Source organism: Mercenaria mercenaria, chromosome 8 (genome assembly GCF_021730395.1).
Source record: "Mercenaria mercenaria strain notata chromosome 8, MADL_Memer_1, whole genome shotgun sequence".
In the NCBI taxonomy this organism is placed as follows: Eukaryota; Metazoa; Mollusca; class Bivalvia; order Venerida; family Veneridae; genus Mercenaria; species Mercenaria mercenaria.
In genome coordinates, this window is record NC_069368.1 from 7,765,802 (window position 1) to 7,783,849 (window position 18,048).

Sequence of the window (18,048 nt, forward strand, 5' to 3'; positions counted from 1 at the left end):
CGCTACCACGGCAACTAAAGTTATGCATGGAATAGATTTCTTTGAAAACTATTAAAGAAGATCATTTAAGTAAATTTGGTCGAAATTGACTGAGTGGTTTAGGAAATGTCATTTGAAGAAAATGATGACGGACGGGCGCTGGGCTCTCCTTGGGCACACAAAAAATGTCAATAGAGGACGTGGTGCGGGGGCGGGTGAGCTCACCTTGAGGCAGTTGTACTCTGGTATGCTAAAATCATCAATGGAAAGTGAATTTGCTTTATTATGTCTGCATTTCATTTCAACGCGGTCAACAAAATCCGATATGCTTCACTGTTAAGGCAGGCATCACACAAACTTCTTTGTGAAACTCGCAACTGAAATGAAAACAAAATACATGGCTAAATATAGATTTTTTAAACTTATACTTTAACTTTCAAAATGTTGAAAGCAAGGCTCTGATTGGCGTAGCGTTAATTGGGAGATGTACTTTGGTCGGATTGGCCAATGCGGCTAAAAGAAAGAGAAAATACTACTAACACTTTATTTCGTGTTTTGTTGTTTCGCATTGGCGTGCACGCCATAACGACACACTGAAATTTCGTTCTGTCAAGTGTCGCTTTTGGGGAGCGGAAAGTAAGAAATTACTGATAGCAGATTTTTACACTGGATTGTTATTTTACGTTGGGTAAAACAATACAAGCCAGGATAAAGCATCAAAATCATCAAAATCACATATAAATCAAAGCCTTGAGATGTCTGGTGGTTGCGGGTTTTGCTTGAGTTATTTTCATTTTAAATGCCAATCTATAAATATACATGTATAAGAAACAAAACTAATGTGCCTCATATCTAAGATAAACTCTGCCTGACTTTACATGAACAGCTGGAAGTCAGTGATGTAACCATGGGCAGGAATACCTAATCATTGACAGATCTTATATAATCTAAATGGCCAGTGTGAATGGATAGAGGATGAATAAGAACTGCTTGATCATTGATAATTCATCCGCATTGTTCATGAATGGGACTACTTTGTGTAGCACATGAACATCCTTTGAATGTTTGATTTGGAATCAAATAAAGATGCTACATGATTGTCAGAAATACACTTAACTTTGGTAGCGGGATAAACCCGCAACCAAAAAGGGATTACGAATATGCTAATGGCGACAATGCAACAGAACAAGAACTTTAGGGTGTCGTTGTGGTACGCGTGCCAACGCGAGATAACGAAACATTGAATTTCGTTTTGGCGCGCCAAGACGAAATAAAATGTTTTGTTTTGTTGCGTTGTGGCGTGTTAATACTTTCGTCTTGATTTGCGCGCCAACACAACACAACACAACACAGCACAACACAACAATATTTCATAAATTACGTTGTTGAACATTGACACCAACGTGACATAACAAAACAAGGTGTCGTAAAATTGGATAGATCTTAATATAAGCACTTGTTTGTGTATAAACACTTGTTTGTGTATAAACTGAAGTATCAAACACGTTGATTCAAAATTAAAAGTGTTGATTTGTAACTAAAAAGTCATGCATGATAAATTATAATGATAATAATTTGTATAATAACACACTTGTTATTTAATGTTCGTTATTTACAATAGGACCAAAGAAGTGCAATTTTATACTAGGTTCAATGCGTAACTTCATTTTAGACGCCATTTTTATGTGTGTTGTTGCATCAAAAACTTCATTAACGGAAATATTTTCTACTTAACTCAGACTAAAGAACAAATGTAAAGGGGAGAGATATTGCACATTTCATACCTTTCAACCAAAGTCTGCTAATGTTAATTTTGTTTTGCTTGTCTGCTTTCTACTCTTCCAAAGGATCTTTTTATAGATTTTTCTAAAATAACTACCACAACAGTAGTCTTTATAGTTGGGTGACTTTTTTGGACAAAAAATGGACATGGGGTGGTCGCAAACTATAACGAAGGATGTTTTATATCAAAATGTCGGCAAAGTTTAAAATTCTGACAAAATCACAATTCTGAACTTAGTGCGGGGCGAGAAATCCAAGTTGTGCCATGCCGTATGGCGTCCGTTAAAAGTCTCCTCCTGTTTTGACTCGGCGTTCCAATAGAATTCCGCAAAATTCCGCACTTAATAAACCGTAATTGATGGCGTAACATCATTTATTGGGAAAACGTAGAATAAAGCCTGGAGTCGGCGCCAGAAAGGAAAATCATTCAATGGACTAGGAGATGCTTTTGTAGAAAAGCAGACGTCTCCTCCAAAGCATATTAGTAATAGGCAAAAAGTCAGTTGGGAAAATGAGCGAAAGTCAAGGAGACACTGATGGTTGGCCTAGTGATTGAAATTCGATAGGGGCCATCTACTCGGTATGTCCAATCTGCCTATAAAGTTTCAACATTTTGGGTCTTGTGAATCTCAAGTTATTGATGGGAAACGGGTTTCCATGTTCAGGCCCCTGTGACCTTGACCTTCGATGGAGTAACACAAAAATAATCGGGGTTATCTACTTTGTAAGCTCTATTACCCTATGAAGTTTGAAAGTTCTTGGTGAAATGGTTCTGAAGTTATTGATCGGAAATGAAGTGTGACGGACGGACAGGGCAAAAACAATATGTCTCTCCTAATGGGCAATCGGCAACCAGTGAGTGGATGTATTACAACGGCAACGTTTCTATCTTTCTAAAGTTGAAATATGACATTAAAACATCTGACACGTTACATAGCTCCAAACGATTGTCTTTAGATCAGCTTGAAATTCGTGGATCTTATTCATTTTAGGCCAATAGAACAAGCATAGGGTCATATACATTCATTTTAGCATTTTATAGACTACTGGTTTATTAACAACTATGAACAACTATGAGAAGTTTAATTAAAATCTACATGGTAGAAAAAAATCTATTTGCAAAACATTTATCATGTTCCCATAGATTCCCATTCCAAAACTTGTGTCAGGTCATTGTTTTATTTCAGACTAGAAAAATATCAAGCACACAACCCTATCTTTTTTTATTTACCGAAATTTCTAAGTATATTCTGAACTTTTAAAAAATCATGGTAAGATCAAATTCTACATCGAATTTTTTTTAGCTGAACATGCAGAACTATCTTATGACAGACGTGGCAATTTTTGCATAGTAATACGTGTAGATGTCAATTGCAGACTTCGATACTAATCTACGACCCATCAAGTCAGATTGACCGTCGTGATTTACCTAGAAAGTTTTGAAAAATGTCGATCTTAAAATGACTAGATAAACACTTACAGACATGTTATTACTACTCACCTGTTAACATATGTACGATCATCAGATCCACACACGGGTTCTATGTCAGTTGCACAGTGAACATGGTCCATTACTCCGCATATCACAGACAGGGGGTCACTTGTAGCTAAACAATACACAAGACAAGGTCTTTGAACATACTTTGTATTCGTTAGAAATTTAGAAACTGACAAATTTACAGAAGTGAAATAATGTTGCTGACGTTACTTAAGCATCAGTCATAGCGCACATATGTTTACATGTATAAAATGCGTATATAATTATATATCTTATTTGCTTAGTTTAGTTCAGTTTAGTTTAGTTTAAAGTTTAGTTTATTCAGAAGACCTCGACCTCTAACCAAGATGTGTGCATACATAATACAAATAAGACCATATACATGAATGAGCATGAATGGTTATATGATGATGAGATAAATTGAAATAATATCATTATTGTTACCATAGGTTACCAGGGGACACAATTCCGTCCACAAGTACCAACATAACAACTAAATGGAATTATGATTAGATACAAATTGCTTTAAAGTTCTGCAGATCACTACAGATCACAGCATAGTGCCCCAAATCTAACACAGTATTGTAACGCGTCAACAGTATTTCAATACAATATTACATTTGTAAATGAATTTAATGTGAGACTTATTCACAGATATAACTGAATATGACAAAGATGTAAAATAATGAAACTTCCATTTAAAGATAAGTGTTTTGTACAAAAGGAAGACTATCGAAATTAAGATAGTAGAATTTTACAGAATTTTGCTAATTTGACTAATGTAATAAAATTCTAAGAGTTAGACATTGTTTGATATAAACATAAGTACCTGCAGTCATAGTTGGAGCTGTTGTTCTTGGTGACGTCATCGCTGCAGTCGTCGCCTTTGCGCATGCTCCGTCATGTGCCTTATGTATGCTGTTGTCAGCGCAGTATGCTTTAGCAAGGAAGCATCTGTCAACAGATACAAATGATAAATGTAATAGAATGTAGCAACATAATGATTACTGGCTAGCGACCACCAAATCCGGACGACCACCAAACCGGACAGTCCTGTAAACGCCTTTTTTTATCTTTAACCTTGTTAATCTGTTAAAGATCAAATGGATGCTTGATTTTTAACAACAGGGCAAAGTTACAATAGTTAAATTTAAGTATTTTACAAGAAATGCTACATTTCATTTCGTCTGCACTCACGAAGCATGTTTACATGTCGGGGGAAGTCGGAAGTGGCGCGATGCGCATGCGCAGTATTTCCGTGAGGTCCCGCCATTAAATCTAAAGGTCCCATGCAAATTTGAGGTAAGCAGATGAGACGTTTAGTAAACACTTATATCGGGGAAATACAGCTTTGATAATTTAGTGCATGACTTTTACACACCCTTAAACACATTTTCATATCAAAATATTCACTTCGAAAAGTGAAATTTTAAAAGATTTGGTTGAGAGAGATACGATCAAATTTATAGATTCAACAGAGGTAATTCGTACAATTCTTGGACTCGGACACTGTACGACTACTTTCCATTGGTTGAAAATAAAGTTTAATTTAATGTTGAATGTAAATTGAAAATCAATAAAGTGACAATTCGCTGTCCAGAAACATGGTACTGTTAGACCTTAAAATAACGTGATTCGGTGGCCCTTTGTGCGGGCCTCGAAAAAGTACTTGACCTAATTTTAGAAGTAAACAAATTAGCTCTTTAGTTAGGAGGAGAACCTAACTTTGTTCACGTGAAATTTCAACCACTAGATATATCTATTTCCCGAGTTATCGTAAAAAATATTCCAAAAGTGTCCGGTTGTAGGACGCTAGCCAGTAGTATTTAGAAAAAAAAAAGTGTTATTTTCTTTGAAATTGAAACTAGATGTTTCGCCTGTAAATAGGAGATATATGAAAAGCTTTAACTTTGAGAGCCTGCCTCAAATAAGTTGTTCTTAATATCTAACCTACTGTAGATAAGCTTACAGGAACTCATTTGCTAACCACGCCATTAACAAAAGTCATGTCAAGTTATTAGATGGAAAACTTTTTCAGTTACTTCAGTAATTATCAAAACCTGTTTTTAAACTAAAGCTAATCATCACCTTTATCTTTGACCTACTTACCGTAAAAATCTACATGACTACTCGTAACATGCAATCAACAATTAGTATATCAAATCATGTTTAAATATTTACTCGAAACCAATCCGTCTACCAACCGATGCATTGGAACTTCCAGATTCACTTGAAACGGGACATATAAAGTTACAGTCAGAAGCAGACATAAGGGATAATATAGCGCTGTCTGTTAAGTTCTGAAGTTTGTCAATGACAAATCGGTGTAGTTTGACTATTTCATTACTTCATATTTTACCAATCTACATTTTACATAAATCCTTGTATTAGTCTCTGGTCAATAGTTTCTGACAGTTCAAAACTAAATTTTGCTGGGCTGGATTTAAAACTTGAAGTAAAAATATGAAAATTAATTTCTTTTGTCATACACATAAAGCACATATTGAATAGCTTGCCTATAAATAAGTGTTTATTGATAACATGAGAATTTAGACTCACGTGTTCCTGTATGTAATGCCGTCCGTTCCACAAACTGCTTTATCGTCTGGAATGAACGCGCAGTCTCTTGTTAGGGTGTATGAGCAAACATCCGCACTTGAAAGTTGGCAATGATTTGACAGAACTGAAATTTAATTATTGCATTTTTTAAAACTGTTTAGTGTTTAAGGCCACACGGTCTTTTTGTTCGAACATTTAAAATTTAATTAGGTGTAAGTGCCAGTTAAACATGTCTTAGCAGCAATCTGTATCAAGCAGCCTCATGTTTTAAGCAGCCAGTCAGGTGACTTCCCAAATTGAACTTTGTTGTAATTCCAAACTGCCTGAAGCAGCCACATTAGGTGGCTGCTTAAAACAGGTTTGAGAACAAACGTTATAACCATTCTAAGGTTCTATAAATATATGTACAGACGAATCTGTCTTAACGACCACCTGTGTTAAACAGCCATTCAATTTTAAAACCTGACTATTTGGTCTATGTCCAACTTGTAAGATTAATATCAACAATGTATATTCATCAGACCGCCATCTTGAATGCAGTATGCCTCAGGGCAGTTGCCTTGGTCCGTGGCTGTATCTCACCTATGCTGGAACTCTTTTTGATGTTATTCCAAAATCCATATCAGTCTACGGTTTTGCTGATGATCATATAGCAAATAAAAGCTTTCGTCCTACATCTGTTTCCGTAGAATCACAAGCGATCGGAGACCTTGAAATGTGCGCAGTTAATTATAATCAATGACTGGATGAATAGAAACAAACTCAAATTGAACACTTTCCAAACTGAATTTATTATGTTTGGTAGCAGACCTCAATTTAACAAATGTTTTACAAATTCCATTAACATTGCTGTTGATGATGTCAAACGTGAAAGCACAATTAGATATCTCGATGCATTTCTTGACGAAACCTTGAACTAGCAAGATCATGTACATCGCAAATGTCGTACAGCCATGTTGAATTACCTACGAATTAAGAACATCCGAAAATACTTAACAAAATTTTAGTTTTGTCTCTATTTATAATTTCACATCTGGATTATTGCAATGTCATACTGTATGGTGTAGCTAACTGTGAGATGCGTAAGATGCAACGTATTCAAAACATGTGCGCAAAACTTGTCCTTAACAGGAGGAAATTTGACAAATCTAAACAAGCATTGTATCACTTACATTGGTTGCCGGTGAAAGCAAGAATTGAGTTCAAGATACTCTCTTTCATGTATAGCTGTCACACTGGCAGAGCACCTCTGTATTAACAGAATTGTTTACAGAGTATATTCCTAGTAGACAAGGTTTGAGATCGTCTGAAAATTCTGAATGTCGTTATGTTGTTCCATACAACAAGTGCAAAACATTCAATGATAGAAGTTTCTGTACTATTGGTCCAAAACTTTGGAATGACCTGCCGTTAGAACTACGCAAAAGTAAATCACTTGACACATTCAAAAAAAAAATCTTAAGACACTGTATTTCAGAGATTTCGCGGCATTGTTTTAAATTTTTTGATAACTGTTTATTATGCGAAAACAGCAGGTGATAGTTCTTAAATTTTTGTAAAAGGTTTTACATTTTAACATTTATATTTCCAAGGTTTGTTTAAGCGGAAATGCCACAGATGCCTATATGTATATAGGACAAAAAATTTCCTACGGGTAGAATTTCTTTAAACTTTGTGTATTGACCGGGAAACAAGTTTAAAACAGAAATGTGTATCAAAAATCATACGTACCCAGGCTTGGTCTTGAATTATCTACCCTTGAAAGTAGATTTTTTCAGTATTTTCCGACTTTAAAGGGCAGATAATTCATGACCAAGACTGGGTTCCTATGGTTTGTTTTAATTCATATTTCTGTTTTTGATTTGATTCTCTGTCAGTAAAAAAAGTTTAAAGAAGAAATTTCTTCTGTAAGAAAAGTTTACCCCATGTCAATATAGAGACTGTTGCAAATGTTCTTAACTATGAACATGACAACATGATACTGCAAAGTCCTTGTCTTTCCCATGGACCGAATTTCTTTAAACTTTGTATGCTGACTGCAAATGAAGTCTGAAACAGAAATAAAATTTAAAATACACAGTTCGTTTGCCTTGATCTTGAATTATCCGCGCTTGAAAATTGGATTTTTTAGTATTGTCTGATTTTCAAGGGCAGATAATTCTAGATCAAACCTGGGTATCTATGATTTTAATACATATTTCCATTTTAAACTTGATTCTCAGTCAGTACACAAAGTTTAAAGAAATTCTGCCCGTAGGAAAATTTTTGCCTATATACATATAGGCAACAGTCCCATTTCCCCTTAATTAAACGCACTTGTTGGTAAGGCTCTATGGGTATGGTAGTGTGTAGTATTTCTTTCTTAAATAGTATATGATGGCACCATTAACCGGGGGTTTGAACCTCTATATGCAGCTCGTCTGGGCGTACCATGTGATGCTTTAAGCACTGGTATTCGCAATAGGGGTAAAATGACCTCAAGGGGAGGGGTGCGGTCATGACTGTTTGTTACAATAAGGCTGTTATTATTATTATTGTCATTTTTAATATTGTTGTAATAATAATTATTATTATTATGTACAACGCCATTGAATATATCATTGTATAAAAATAGGCGTTTAATCAAATTATTCAGTTTAGTTTAACTTGTTTTAAGCAACCCAGTGGCTTAAGCAGCAAGAGAGTGCCACCCACTTAGATGGCTGCTTAATACAGGTTTGACTGTGTCAATATAGATCACGTTTGTATTTATTTATATATGTATATTTTATCACTTACCTGTAGATATGAAATGTCTGTATAACAGCACTGCGCTATGAGGATTGAATGTGTAAGTTGTAATGGCTACGCTAAGGGAAATTAATTCAGAGGGAACCGAATTATGAGGGAAGTGAGTTCTAGGGAAAACGAATTTCGAAGGAAATGAATTCTGAAGAATATGAATTCGGAGAAATAAGAATACTGAGGAATATGAACTTTATGAGAAACGAGATCTGAAGGAAATGAATTTTGATGGAAAATAAATTCCAGAGGAAATGAAGTCTGAGGAAACGAATGCTGAATGAAATGAATTGTTAGGGTCCAGGAAATGAATTTTGATGGAAACCAAATACAATAATACTGATTTGCAAATTGTGTTGTTATTGTAAAGAGGGATGCAAATATTTCATGAAAGAGATCAAGTCATATATTTGTACATATTTTTTTTCAGTCGAATTAAAGGACAAAAGATAATTGTAAACCAAATATAGGTTAAACATGTTAAAGGTCCATTACTAAGGGAAAGTGAGTTGGCAATTTTTTTCATAGCCAGTGCATAGACTTCTGCAAGACACTAAATAATGAAGATTGGCAGGTCAAAATTTACAGAAGGTCTATGGAACTCAAAGAAATGTATGTGTATTATGTTGAAATTTCAATGAATCGACAGAATGACCTCCCGGGTCTTTTTAACTTTCTTCATACTTCATAGAAAAATAATTGTACATATACTGCGATTTATTTCGAATTTCTACATACCAACTTTCATTTTCCAATAAAATGAAATAGTTTCTGTGCTTTTTAAAAGAAATTAAAATGTTCACTTTCCTTAGTATTGGACCTTTAAATATTATTTCATTATACGACATTACGAACAATGTCGGTCAAAACAAAGGTAATATAAACATTATGCCAAGGAAAGTAATAAATTGTAAATTGTCTTTGATAATGCTAATGATGATAGTTTTCTAATGAATAGAAAAAACAATAGCATCTTATCCTTTTAAAATGAAATGTTTGCTATATTTTTTGTACAAAAATACATTTCCTGACCGAATCCGAATAATCAACTTATTCCTGTGTAACAACAAGTTATTTAAAATAAAAATCTTACATATCAAAACACTTGTAACAACAAACGAATACATTGCAAAATATTAAATGATTGTTCACTGATAAGATAAGACGTTTGTAGACTCTTCGAGACATGACAGTCCTTAAAATTGCAATCGGTAATCTCCGTTTAACAATCTAATTTCCGTATGCGATTTCGGCATTCTATTAAGAAATGAAATGATTTTTTTCGATGTTCATGCGAAATGAACGACAGAATAGGATCGGCAAATCCATGAATCGCGCTAGCGATTCATGTTTAATTTGCCGATCCTATTCTGTCGTTCATTTTGCACGAACACCGAAAAAATAGTTTCATTTCTTATATCTAATATTATAAATTGCACATATTTTGTGGCATTCAACATTCAAATCAGCTTCCCGGCCATTCTTTTCACCAGACGGAACAACGGCGACGTCATCTAAGGAACGTTCTCCCTGACTATACGTGGACGTCATCAAAACAGCGGTCGGTTTTAACTAAGCAGCGATGACATTACTTTTGCGCCTTTACTTTGGCTGTTCATACGAAATGAACGTCATAATTTTCAATGGAAAAGAATAGGGCGAATGTGAATATTGGTTGTTACGGAAAATCATGCCTAAGAAATATCAAAATTACGGTGTTCTGTCAGGGCCGTCTTTTTTTTTTCGCCCCTTCGCCCCTGAAGAATAGCAATATCACACTTTAACACCAGTTTTCTTTTTTCGAGTTTTTTGTTAGAAGGTATTAAATGCTTTCGCTATGTAAAATGACAATGTATAATATGTTTTCATCAGCATTTCCAGCCTTTCACTTTTATCGATGCTACCCTAGTCTTGAAGGCCTGTCTTTAGGCAATCAAAAATACCAAATGAATATGGGGTTGGCAGTAATACAATGCAACCATCTGGCATGAGCGTTGCCTTTACTTGGCGAGAAAATGGTACTTTATACTGATATGGACTACATTCGATTGGACCGCAGATTTACTACCTTGGTAACCTCCGCATCGTGTTAATGAGCCAACACATTTCGCATCGTTTTATCGAAGCACTGTCTTTAAAAATATACGAGGGGCGTTCAATAAATAATGTTACTCCGTATGTAGTTCCGTAACCGGTGGTTATTCTTAAATGCGGTTTTCGGCACATTATTAAGCAATTTATTGGAAACAAAATGCCATAAGAATGATAAAAATCGGTTGATTCAAAGTAAAAAATATAATCATTTGAGTGAGGTGTACTCAGGTATACTGGACCATAAAAATATGTCCAAAATAATGAGACTGTAATATGCAATTCCTTGATTCTACTATTCAACAACTAGAACTGTAGTTCAATTTTCAGTTTAAACAGCTAAAACAAATCATCATCTTTACATAAACATTTGAAAACTAAAATAAAAAATTGATAACAGTATTAAATGGAGTGTGTATATTTTTACTCGAAAAATGATAAGTTGAATACAATAAGCCTTTTGTCATGCGTGATGTTCATCGTTGAAAAAATTCTTGTATTTTAAGTTGATACTAGTTTCTTAATTCTCGACTGCGAAACAAGTTCTTACAACTTTGATTTATCGCTCTCGAGACTCATTCCAGATGGAATCAACGCCGAGTTTAGATGTTTTAGTTGTGTTGTAAAATAAAAAGCGCAATAAGTAGTTAAAAACAAACTTAAACTCAAACAAATTGCTGTACCTCGTAGAAAAAGGATAGTATTTTGTGATTTAACAAGTTATTCTATTTTTCTGCGACCCTGGATGCTCAGGACAAACTTTAGTTATAATTATTTTTGCTATGGTACAGTATACATGAGTACACCTCACTCAATTGATTATACTTTTAGTTTGAATCTACCGACTTTTATCACTCTTATAGCATTTTTTTTCCAATAAATTGCTCAATAAAATGTGCCGAAAACCGCATTTGAAAATACCCACCGGTTACGGAACTACATACGGAGTAACACGAGTACCTATAAATAGTAAATAGTAACAAACTTGTGCTGAAAATTCTCCTATTATCGCATTGCGTCATGAATTATCACATTATCATAATAAGCCCCGGGGCCATTATCGATAATGGCCCTGACGTTAGCGCGGGAAATTAACGTCCGTTAACAGAAATGACGTCATCGCGTTTCATTGAGGTAAAACAGCGAATATTTCAGTTTTAGTTTTATTTTCTTGAGCGTAACGTCGTATATTCTTCGTGATATAACTTATTTTCAACCCTGAATTATACTAATAGCAACATAGAACAACTTTCAAGGCGTTGGATGTTATACAGTATACAGTCTCTTATACATATAATATAGAAACTGAAAAGCTGTAAATTATTATGCCGGAAGATGCCAGTTCCCATCAAAATGACACACTAAACTTATCTTACTATATTATAGGTAAACATGTAATAAACAGGTAAATACATGGAAGAGCGGTGCCTTTGAGTGATAATGGCCCTGGAAGAAGATAATAGCTCTCGGGCTATTATCACCTTGCCAGGGCCATTATCACTCAAAGGCACCGCTCTCCCATTTATTAATCTATACTTATTGAACGCCCCTCGTACAGGCAGTGGCATAGGAGCTGGGCCGCAAGGGCCGCGGCGGCGGTGCTAATATTTGTGCAAGTTGACGTGTGGCCGCAGTTTCGCGGTTCCAACTTTAAGATATAAACACGATATTTCATTGTAAGAAGCAAAATATGAGAGATGCACAGGGTATACGTCAAGACGGCGGTAACTGAAACTTGCACGTGTTAACTGGAATAAGTGAAAATAGATCTATGGAAAGAAAACAAAACACGCCGACTGGAATAGGTGAGAAAACAACATATAGAAGGATGTCTTTAAAAAAATAAAATTTAAAAAAAGAACGTCAATATGTACTAATTTATCGAGTAAAAGAATTAGATACACTGTACAAAGGCTAAAAGAGTAAATTTTATCCACTGCATTACAATTGCACATTTCATAATGAATGCATCAAACAAACATATTAATTTAAAAATTCTTCAGGTTCATCAGCTCTGATTTCATTGATTAGAACTGTTGTCTAACGCTCACTCTAAGAGGGCACAGTCGACAGCTGACCTGACTGTGAAAGTGAAAGTAAAGTATTGAGAGATTCACTGGATACCATTCATGAAATTTCAAAACTGTTCAATTATACGCCAACACGGGACACCAAACATTTGCTCTACATAATGAACGGAGAGGATTGCTCGCTATAAGTGTACAACGAGTTTCAGACCCTTTCAGACAGGGGCGTGTCGTATAACGGTTCCAAAGACTCAAAAATCCTTGCGTGAAATAACGGTGTGAATACCCAGATAACTGCATTTTAACTTTCTGTTGTTGTATATATGCTATAGTCCTATTTATTCTTCAACTTTTTCTATTTGTATAATTGTTGAGTAAAGAAGAATGTCTGTGGATGATTTAAAGCTACGTAATGTTATATTTTTCCAAGTTTGTGTAGAACCTGCTGGGTTGAATGAAAGTGAATGTAGGTATCTGCTGATGTCTTCCTACGCAATATTATCGTTTTTATCATCTCAGTCAGGTGACCATGGTTTCACTACAATTTGGAAAACCCAATATTTTTTAGTTATTTATTGATTGCCTCTAGACAAGACCTGCAAGACAATGGCTATCTCACAAGAAATGAAAAGCTGGAAATGCTGACAAAAAGACGCTATGGATTGTAATTTTACATTGAAAATAGTAGCGCAGACATTCAGTACATTCTAACCTATAAAGAAAAACTCGCAAAGTGAAAATTTCTTCGACCCAGGTAAAACTGGTAGTTTATCATGAACACCATTTTAAGAAAAACATGGTATGTCATTTTCACATTTAATGCAAAATTGAGACTTTTTTCCGGAAATTAGGCTTAATCCTGATTTTAAGATGTTCCCCGCACCTTGGTTTCGCATCAGGGACATTATTACAGAAATTGACGGTTTTTCGAGTACTTACAGCTGTCCCTTGAAAACTAATAGAAGTAAGAAAAGTAAGATAATGACCGTTCTATCTATATATCTCCGGAAACTCTTTCATGTTTGTAACCAAATAAAAACTCAAAATCATTAATATATCTTGAAGAAGTATCTAAACCTAATATTAAAGCGGAATCTATGTTATACAATGACAATCTGATTTGTAGTGTATGTTATTAGTATGCATGACCTGCACTGTAAAGAAATGGCAATGTGGCATAGATTGACATTAACTTCTTACATGCAAGTCACACTACACCGTATAGCGTTAACGGACGCCAAATGTATATAAAAACTGTGACAGAAAGTTATCCGGTGACGAAAGGCATTCCCCGCTGCTGCTCGATGCTCTTGCGATCGGTGTATTGGGCGCATAAAACACACAATGACCGCAAGATTTACGCATATATGCAGGACGAACAAAATTCAATTAACGGATATCACCGTACTAGTAACAGACTTAAAGCGAAAATCTCGAGGTCAGTGCCTTTACATGGCTAAAGTCGAAAGTAACAACTTGAGATCTTTTTGGCCACATACTCACGGTGAGGATGCGTACACCGGATATTGCCATGTAATGATAAGGTATTTTCCGAAAACGTGTTTATTTTTCGTCAACAAGGTAAGTAAAACACCTATTTACTATTGTATTATACTTCTATAGAAGAAAAGATCATTGTTTTTAATAACTAGATACTGTGTATATGCTTTTACAAGCGTAAAATTAGTCAATCTTATGCGGAAATGCTAAAATTTGTGATAAAATGGCATCTTTATCATCTGATAAATGCAGGTCGGGGACACATTTCACCCGCTATCGTCACTTATTGTCTTGTGATAAAAATTCTGAATCGTATGATTTATTTAGTTACATACAAAGAAAATATGTGCAAAATTTCAGCTTTGTAAATGTTCAAATGACGGAGAAATCGATGATAAATGAGCGTCGATGGTGTACTGTGTATTGCAAATATATGTACTGAGTATTGACTTGTATCAAATTTTACTGTACTGTGTATTGTTTACATTATCGCTGAGTTTTATAGAATTAATCTTACAAAATGTACATTATTATCAACAGCGGGTGTTTTGTTACGTTTAGCAGTTGTAAATGTATATATATTTTCTATTCTTCCATTGAGCATTGTTTTTAAGTTGATTTTACACGAATTATCTCAAAAACAGTTAAAGGTATTTTTTTTATAATTTTGCATTGGGATGCCACTAAGACTTACTCTCAATATCTAGCAGATAGTCCGGTCCTGCTAATAAATACTATATTGTGATTTTTTTCCTTGCAGATCCAACTTGTTTATGTGTGTTTATGGCTGGCTCGACGAACGAATTTAAGGCCATTGTATGTCATTTTGTTGAACACCACCCAAATGACGAGAATATAATAGTACGCTAACGACCAAAACAGCAAAAAAGTAAATTACAAGATTGCACCAGACATATGCAGAGAAAAAAAAGCCGAAAAAAACTGTTGATTCAGAAAATATCAACATACTTGTTTCAAAAAGGAACCCGCTTATAAAAGGGACCAATTTGCAACAGAAAGAAACCTTTGATTTGGACAAATGGTGAGTAGCCTGTTCATTGACGGCAGTGGAAATGTATGCTACCTACCTCGCCATCTAGCAGAACTCATCATTTACACATGCTACCAGTACAAAAATATAATCTAGAGACACATATGAAGAATGTGACAAAATAGATGGATGAATAAATAGCCTTTAATCAGTTTAGTTGCCAAGAAATGTTTTCTTCGATTTTATAGTTTCCTATATTTCTTGACGTCGCAAAATGTTTTCTTCGACAACTTGGTTAATACGAGGTATAGTGAAGACTACAAGTTGTTTTGAAGAGCAGGCTTATAACTCTTCCACTGATTTTACAATTATACAATTTCTTGCATAACAGAGACCGCATTTCTGACGCTAAATTAAGAGAAAAGAGAAAAGCAAGACAGACGAATACTCATTGACATTAAAAGAAGCAGCTAGTTACTGCATAAATGTGATGAGTGTACATTACTTCCACATAAGATTGGGCATTGATACTGAAATAGGTTCCGTTGTGACAGATTTATTTTAACACCAAGTAATATTGTAAAAGTAATGTTTTACTTTGATGAAGTAAAAAAAGTCATGTACATTGAAATATTTATTAAACAAACTTGAAACGTAAACACAAATTCATAAAATAGCAAAGATAATAATCAGATGGTAGAAGAACTCTACAAGATTTGTTTTTCGTTCTAATCCTTTCCACCAACTGTACTTGTAACGTTAGTATATAAATATAGTTATGTATATTGTTGGGAATAAAAATATATATTTAAACCAAAGATCATAAACACTTGACATTCAACAGTTTGAATACATGAAAAAAATCGAAATCATCTTCAAGTGAGTTCACAATCGTTTTTATAGTTCGAAGTTGACCTTGACAATAAATATACAATTTTGGTCAACAGAGAAGTTGGTCACATAAAAGTGACAACGAATTTTTTACATAGAAATGACATATATCTTGCAAATAAAGTGTGCAAAATACTTTCAAGAATAACACATGGCACTGTTTCTCCTACTTTTAACACAAATTGCTCAGTGCATATGACACCCATTTTGTTTCGTATGAAGCAAGTGGTGAGCTAATTACCTTTCAGAACAATGCATTTAAACCAATATAAATAGCTTTGACTATATTATTTAAGAAAATTTCAAGTGAAACTAGTTCGATGGTTTGACGTTAAATGTGTCTAGGGTTATTGAGGAGGAACAACTTTAAAAGTTCAAAGCCCCTACCATATTGACCTTTGAACTATTGACACCATAATCGATAAAGGTCGTCTATTGACCAAGGTTTATGTCTCTTTGTAGTATGAAAGCGAAAGGATAACATATGTTCATGTTTGCTCTTCTTATAAGGTGAGACCTTTTCCACACTTGTCATCATATCCTGTGTTCCATTACTATAAAACTTAAATTCACGGCTGAACTTGTGGCTGGGTCTTTACTCGGCAGTGGCTAGTCTTTAGACAGTTTCTCGGAGTGATATTGGCATATCGCTGTAATTGTAAGTTGTAATAACAGTGTTCAAACTGGTGCTTGTTATTTTCGCTGTGAAGTCTAATTTCATCTGCAAACAGAAAAAGACATTCCATCATTGAGGCCAATAGAATGACTTGCCTCGTCTTTCTTATGACCATAAATACTGAAAACATGCACGTTTTTCAATATCAATACCCAGTACACCAAACTGCAATACACAGTACAAATATTACTTTGAAAACTCAATACACAGTACACCATCGACGCTCATTTATCACCGACTTCTCCGTAATTTGAACATTTACAAAGCTGAAATTTTGCACATTTTTTCTTTGTATGTGACTAAATAAATCGTACGATTCAGATTTTCCCCACAATGCAAACATGTTATGGTATCGGGACAAATGTTTTTACGGCATGCATTTATCAAATGATAAACTTGTCATTTTATCAAAAATTTTAGCATTTCTACTTAAGATCGACCCATTTTACGCTTGTGAAAGCATATACATGGTATCTAGTTATGAAAAGTAATGATCTTTTCTTATGTAGTAGTATAATACAATAGTAAATCGGGATTTTACTTACCTTGTTGACGAAAAATAATCACGTTTTCGGAAAATACCTTATCACTTGGTGGCAATATCCGGTGTACGCATCCTCGCCGTGATACTATTTAACATATAACGGAAATAATTTAGGCAGGTTATTTTTAGGGAAAGAAATGAAATATTTCGCAAGTCATATTTTTTTTTACTTCAACGTAAAATAAGTTAAAAAAAATCTTTTACGATGCTGGCTTTGTCATTAATACTTTAAACTTTATTTATGATAGGTCTATCTATCTTTTGCTTTAATCTGGAGGCAAAATATGATTTGAAACTAATAGAAGGTAAGTTCACCTTGCAAATCAAATGAACTCGTGGCTTTTGTTTTTTTTTCATCATGCTCAACATAAATCATTCAAGTATTTTAAAGAAATTGATGTTCGCGATTTGCATTGATACATAAGCGATTTAACAGAACAATTCGACACCGCGTGTGCAACAGTTTAATAGTTCAAATCCATGTTAGGCCACGTATTAGCACATAAAACTTCTGCGTAATACAGCAGTAAATATGATTGTGTGCGACATTAGTGACTTCCCATAATTATAAATGAGAATGTCTGTTGGGAATATTATGATGTGGGTTTTCTTAGCGACTTACATGTTTTCTTGAAAAAAAAAGTTTCCGAATCGGCTAGTGCTTCGCAAATATATTAAAATACCTGAGTCAGATATGTCCTTGATATGGATGATGACGATAATTACGTC

The 18,048-nt window shown here is 34.5% G+C and overlaps 1 protein-coding gene across 1 annotated transcript; it reads right to left on the minus strand.

Moving 5' to 3' along the window:
• Window positions 1-242: 242 nt before the first annotated feature.
• On the minus strand, window positions 243-9,769 carry LOC123565878 (ovomucoid-like). Its single transcript, XM_045359649.1, has 5 exons — window positions 9,693-9,769; window positions 5,819-5,942; window positions 4,089-4,213; window positions 3,263-3,368; window positions 243-356 (listed from the first exon to the last, which is right to left on the minus strand). Exons 1-5 carry the CDS (start codon window positions 9,724-9,726, stop codon window positions 290-292), a joined length of 456 nt encoding a protein of 151 aa, XP_045215584.1. The 5' UTR covers window positions 9,727-9,769; the 3' UTR covers window positions 243-289.
• Between the last annotated feature and the right edge of the window lie 8,279 nt (window positions 9,770-18,048).